This window comes from Pipistrellus hanaki, assembly GCF_964339955.1.
Source record: "Pipistrellus hanaki genome assembly, chromosome: 4".
NCBI classification, from domain to species: domain Eukaryota; kingdom Metazoa; phylum Chordata; class Mammalia; order Chiroptera; family Vespertilionidae; genus Pipistrellus; species Pipistrellus hanaki.
This window is the reverse complement of record NC_140506.1, coordinates 83,567,013-83,573,491: the sequence shown is the minus strand read 5'-3', so window position 1 is coordinate 83,573,491 and position 6,479 is coordinate 83,567,013. Positions and strand designations below refer to the sequence as shown.

Genomic DNA, 6,479 nt, shown 5'->3' with positions numbered 1-6,479 from the left:
AAGATATACGTTCTTCAGGTGATATGCATGCACACCAAATTTTAAGGTGTGTTAAATAAGTTCTTTACCTCCCTACATTTATTATTTTTAAAAATATATATTTTTATTGATTGCAGAGGAAGGGAGGAGGGAGGAAAAGGAAGGAGGAAGAGAGGGAGGGAGGAAGGGAGGAAAGAAGGAAGGAAGAGATAGGAACATCAATGATGAGAATCATTGATAGGCTGCCTCGCTGCCTCCTACACGCCCCCCACTAGAGATTGAGCCCACAACTCGGGGAATGTGCCCTGACCTGGAATCTAACAGAGACCTTGTGGTTCATAGGTAGGTGCTCAACCATTGAGCTACACAGGCCGGGCTCCCTTTATTTATTTATTCTCTTAATTCATTATATTCATTCAGTCCCAGCGTGGGGGCGGGTATTTACGCTAGGTGCGCATGCGCACTCCTGGCGGCTTGTGTGGTCCGCTCCCTGGGAGGTCCCGCCTTCTGGCCGGCCATTGGCCGGCTCCACCAGCTCTCCGCTGATTGGTGCCCGCAGGCCGGCCCCGCTGCCTTTCAAGGTTGGCGGGAAAGTGGCCGCCGAGCGTTATGGCAGCGGCCGCGGGGGCGGACTCGTTTTCTGGCGGCGGCTCGGGGGCCGTGCGGCTGCCGTCGTCGCCGCCCATCAAGGTGCTGGCGGAGCAGCTGCGGCGCCACGCGGAGGGCGGCCCGGGCGCGTGGCGGCTGTGCCGGGCGGGCCGCGCGCCTCTGGAGCTGGCGGCCGTGTGGATGCAGGGCACGGTGGTGCAGGCGGGCGGCGGCACGGCGCGGCTGCGGGACCCGAGCGGCGCCTTCTCGGTGTGCGGTCTGGAGCGGGTGCCGCGCGGGCGGCCCTGCGTCGCCCCAGGTAATGGCCAGAGTGGAACTCGGGGCTGACCCTTGTTTTGTGCAGCCAGAGGGCAGGGCCTGGTCGTCCCTCCTCCTGCCGGGCTTTGCCAGTGCTGGTTCCCTGATTCAGGACCCTTCCTTCCGGTTCCAAGCCCAATCTGGCGTCGCCCTAGCTGACCTGGTGATAACCATTAGCTGAAGCGGATTTTTTAAAATGCAGGTTCCCAGAAACCGCCCCCCCCACACACACACACACACACAAACCTCCTAGTTGTAATCTCCAGGGAAGGGACCCCAGCATTATTTTTGTAACAAACCCCCTCCCAGAAGGTGGTTTTTCAAAAAATTGTGATAGTTCAAAAAATACTGACCATTGTGCCTTACAGTGAAATACTCGTGCTCCCTTCTTGCCCCAGCCCCTGCCCCACTGTCAGCGTCCCTCCCTCTCAGCCCTCTGCCGCAGCATTAGTCTAGGCTGCCTCCTCTCCAATGGCCGACAAACTAAAAACGGTTTTTACATTTCCAAATAGTTGAAAAAAATCAAAAGAAGTAATATTCTAATATTCAAGTATCAGTGTCTCTAAAGTTATTTTTGAGATAAAATTTTAATATATTTCTATATTTTTTTATTTTTATAGATTATAGAGAGAGCGGAAGGGAGGGAAAGAGAGCATCTATTGGTTGCCTTCCACACTCACCCCACAACCTGGGCATGTTTCTTGAGTGAGAATCAACCTGTGACCTTTGGGTGCACTGGATTATACTTAACCACCTGAGCCACACTGGCCAGGGCTCTAAGTGAAGTTTTATTGTGACACATTTATATAATATATAGGGCTGTTTTCTCTCTCTCTCTTTTTTTTTTTTTAATTTATTGATTTTTTACAGAGAGGAAGGGAGAGAGATAGAGAGCTAGAAACGTCGATGAGAGAGAAACATCGATCAGCTGCCTCTTGCACACCCCCTGCCGGGGATGTGCCCACAACCAATGTACATGCCCTTGACTGGAATCGAACCTGGGACCTTTCAGTCCGCAGACCGACGCTCTACCACTGAGCCAAACCGGTTTTGGTGGTTTTTACTTTTTTTTCCTCCCAAAAATAAACATGAAAGGCAAACCTATAGCCGGCAAGGGCTGCCTCTCCCATTTGAAAAAGGAAGGCAAAGTCTGGGACTGGGAGGGCCATCTACTCTCCTTTCCTATCAGGCCACCACGACACCAGGTTGGAGAGGGACTCCCTCACTGAGCCAGCCAGCCTGCGGGCCTGACTTCCGCAGACTCTCCTAGCCCCAGGAGGTAGGGCTGTTTTCTCATTACAACTACAGAATTAGTAGTTGCCATAAGCACACTATCACCTGCAAAGCCTGAAATATTGTAACTATCTGGCCCTCTACAGAAAAAGTGTGCTGACCCTTGCCCCATGTAACTGGAGCTGCTTGGTGTCTCCCATGTCTAGTCCCAGCCATGGCATGAGTTTGGCATCAGTGGGTACCTTAGCATTTGAACTGACGGGCATTGGTGAACCTGTCTGACTTACTCACTGCCTGAATGCCTGCAGGCAGGGGTCACGCCATTGCCTCTTCTTAATTAATACCAAGTCTTGATTGACAGCTTGTTACTGCCTGCAGGCGGAGAGCCAAGAAAGTAAACAAGGAGCAGAGGAGCGACAACTGGCCCAGGCCTGTACGGTAGGGAGGGCTCATTAGAGGAGGTGGCCTGAAGGCTGTGTTGGAGTTACCCTGTGGGGTCCAATCTACCCAGGTTGCCTAGGATGGAAGGGGGTCCAGGCTGTGGAACTTCCGGTTTTAAAACCAGAACAATTGGTCACTCTATGTCTACCTGAGGCAGGAGATTGTCCAGGTCTATGGAATAGCGTGTGCAGAGGCTTGGAGGTGAGAGAGAGCCCCGTACTTTGGGGAGCCTGAAGCAGAATGTGGGGCAAAAGTGAAAGGTGGGAGGGCTCCCTTCCTGCGGAGCTGTTTGTGGAAGGACCTGCCTGTTTCAAGGTGGCCTTGGGCTGTATTCATGACTTCAGTGCTGTGCCCGCCCTGCTTTCTCCTCCAGAACAGCCAGCAGTTTGTTTCCTTAACCTTCAGGTGCTGCATATGCAGAATTGAGTCAGAACTCTCCAGTCTGCAGTGGAGAGGGGAGAAACTAACTGGCCAAGACTGCACATTGTGATCAGAGGGTTCTGGAGGCAGGAGCTGCATTGGAGAAAGGTGCGACAGGGATGGTTGTAAAGAGGAAACAGCTGGAAACAGACCAGCTGGAAGCGATTGAAATGGCCAGGGTTTGACCACTGAGGGGAAGGGGAGACTGGGGAGAGACTGTGGAGGAGAAGGAATGATGGACAGGACTGAGAGCCAGCTTGTCTGATCGCAGGGAGGAAAGCACACATGCCTTTGAGCTCATCCCTCAGGTGGAGAGCCAAGTGCGGCTCGTGTTAGCCTCTTCTGGTTAGGATCTCCTTGGGCTTGTTCTTTCCTGTGTCTTTATTCATTGTTTTTTGAGGGTTCTCTCTTTACCAGCACCTTAGGGCCATTCACAGAGAGCATGGCAAATGTATTTTTAGAACTAGCCTCTATCACTGAGGCATTAATGCTATGTTATTTCCTTAATAGAATCTGGAGGCGAGTCCAGAGAAACCTAAGTACCTCCTTTCAGGAGTTGAAAACCAGAGGGTCAGGTGTCAACTTGCCTGGCTTCCTTCAGTCAGACCCACATGCAGACTCAGCCCGGCTGTTGGAGGCATTGTGATTAACGTGGCCTGGAAGGGCATGGATGAGGCCTGGCAGTGTGCCTGCCCCTCCTGCTGTGTTTGGGTATTTTTATACAATTGAGTTTTGTGTGGTTAAGACCTGCCAAGTTTTGCTTTCAAGGAGAGCCACTTCTCCACTAGAATGGGAAGAAAGTCACAGTTAATATGTCATTAGATCATCCTGATGGCAGCCTGCCCTCTTGTTGATTTGCTTATGTGTACCACCAGGTCAGGATAAAGCAGGAGGTGGTGGGGATTGGTCCTAGGCAGTTAGAACAATGGGGCAGCAGGGGGTGGAGGGGTGAAATAGCTTGCCCAGATCTTTTGGCAACAGGGAGGGAAAATTGGATTTGCTTTGGGGCTGTCTTTGCAGAAAGAGGATTGGTCCCATGACTGCAACCAGTCACATACTCTGTGGCATTGAGCAAAGAACAAGGACAAAAGAAAGCTTGGGTTTTCTGCCCTTTCCTAAGAGCAGTCTGTCTAACTACAGCTCATACTCTGACGTGAGTCTTTTCCATTCCTTGGGCATGATTGTTTTGTGCAAGATGGTAGCTTGCTGATTTTTATTTTTATTTTTTTAACATTTGAAAACCAGAAACCAAAGAATATACAGATGTAATGTTCCAAATTAAATGTTGAACTTAGGGCAGTGGAACTATGTGGTATGATACCAGAATGGTAGATAAATGTAAAACTTACAGAATTATATATTACAAAGAGTGACCCATAATGTAAATTATGAACTTTAGTTAATAATAATGTATCATCAATTATAACAAACTAAAGGCCCAATGCACAAAGATTTGTGCAAGAATGGGCCTTCCTTTCACTGGCTGCCAGCATTGCCTTCACTCCAGCCCAGAGCCGCCTTTCCGCCTTTGCTCTGACCTGGAGCCACCTTTCTGCCTTCCCATGCTGCCCACAGCCACATACTCTGTGGCATTGAGCAAGGAACAAGGACAAGGTTGGGGCATTGCAGAACACTTGTGTCCCCCTCCTGGCCACTTGGCATCTGTGTATGCAAGTTAACCTTCCATCTTTGTTGGGTTAATTTGCATACCCACTTCTGATTGGCTGGTGGGTGTCGCAAAGGTGCAGTCAATTTGCATGTTTCTCTTTCATTAGTGTAGATGTATTCCAGCAATGCAAGATGTTAATAATAGGAGAAACTGATGAAGGGAATATACAGGAGCTATGTACTTTTTGCTCTTTTTAGATAGATAGATAGATAGATAGATAGATATATTGATCATTGACCACCTTGGCATTTTGATCTCTACTGAGCATTTTTTTTCTTTAAAGTCTCCAATTTGCCTCTCTGATAAAGTGAAGCCTGTGAAGGACTGGGTCTGTTTTGCTTTTTTTTTTTTTTTTTTTTCCTATCAGTTTTAACATTACCATGGTCTTTTTCTTCTAGGAAAGTACGTGATGGTAATGGGAGTGATTCAGGCCTATAGCCCTGAGCCTTGCCTTCAGGCTGTGAAGATGACAGATCTTTCTGATAATCCCGTCCATGAAAGCATGTGGGCACTGGAAGTAGAAGATTTACACAGGAATATTCCTTAGATGATGTTGGAAGTGTCATTAAAAACAACGGAAATTCTGAAAGGACTTAAGTTCTTATTCCATGTGGATTTCACGGACATTGTTCAATGTGTATTTCTCAAAGGTTCCTCGGAGAGCTTTGCTTTGGCTCACCAAGTTGTCCAGATGTAGGATTTCTAAATGCTGGGGCGCTCCAGTCAACTCAGCCCCTGCTGCCCCTGTGCGTTGATTAAAAGCAGATGTCGTGTTCATTCTCTCTAAAGCACACAGAAATCTCATGTTGCATTTCTCAGGTTTTACTAGTGATGATACTTTTTCCGTGACTGCTGCGATCCTATTTTATGGTGCAAACTTTGAATCTCAGTCATTGTCCATGGTGATTAAAGTGTGGTTATGGGCAGGAAAATAGACTGCGTGAAAGAAGAATGACATCATGGCCCCACGTCTTCTCCATCAACAGCTTCCATATCCAGTTTGCAAGTCAAGCGGTACAGCAGCCTCTCAGAGACACAGCTCTCTTGAACACCACTCAACCCTTAACGGTCTATTTCTCTTAGATGTGGGTGATGATAGGGACATGCTGAAATTCTTGTTGAAATTAAAATTAAAGATTGAGAACAACTTTCAGGCATTCACTCAACTTCTAACTTCAGTCTTTTAACATTTGGTGAGATACTTCAAGGGAGCATCCTCCTGGGTAGAGTTCTGCATTTTTGGTATGGAAGGGCTGTTTGTTGGGATTATATTGAATACTAGATTTCTGCTCTCTGCTTCTTACTTAACCCTCTTTTCCCCTTAGACCACATGTGTCAAACACAAGGCCCGCGGGCCAAATCCAGCCCGCCAGGCCTTGCAATGTGGCCCGCCCCGCGCTGTCATCACTGCACTCCGCTGTCAGTTTATGACATTGTCAGTTTATGACTGTTCAGTAAACCATTAAGCTCGAGATTTAGGCTGGATTTTAGGTTTTGGCCCCTTCTCTGATTGAGTTCGACACCCCTACCTTAGATTATCAATGTCAAAGGAGTCCTGTTTTGTTTCAACATTGCTGTCGAGTTTTGCTGGATTACTTATTTTCTACCACTAATAAATTGTTTTACATGCTGTATGTTTTTTTTTTTAATAGACCCAGTTTTAGAGCATCTTTATATTTATAGGAAAAAAAGCGCAAAAAGTACATAGTTTCCATATACCCCATTCCTCTATTTCTCTTATAATTGATGACACATTATTATTAATTAAAGTCCATAATTTACATTATAGGTCACTCTTTGTGATATACAGTTGTATACGTTTTACATTTAT

At 47.5% G+C, this 6,479-nt stretch overlaps 1 protein-coding gene across 1 annotated transcript; it reads left to right on the top strand.

The window, feature by feature from the left end:
- Positions 1 to 559: 559 nt before the first annotated feature.
- RMI2 (RecQ mediated genome instability 2) lies at positions 560 to 5,241 on the top strand. Its single transcript, XM_084881185.1, has 2 exons — positions 560 to 886; positions 5,047 to 5,241. The coding sequence occupies exons 1-2, from the start codon at positions 589 to 591 to the stop codon at positions 5,193 to 5,195; spliced, it is 447 nt and encodes a 148-aa protein (XP_084737311.1). The 5' UTR covers positions 560 to 588; the 3' UTR covers positions 5,196 to 5,241.
- The last annotated feature ends 1,238 nt before the right edge of the window (positions 5,242 to 6,479 follow it).

Bases quoted from the DNA above. Each gene is read 5' to 3' on its own strand.
- RMI2 (XM_084881185.1), top strand. From the start codon at position 589: ATGGCAGCGGCCGCGGGGGCGGACTCGTTTTCTGGCGGCGGCTCGGGG. The intron at 887-5,046 runs GTAATGGCCAGA...TTTTTCTTCTAG, and splicing joins GCGGCCCTGCGTCGCCCCAG to GAAAGTACGTGATGGTAATG.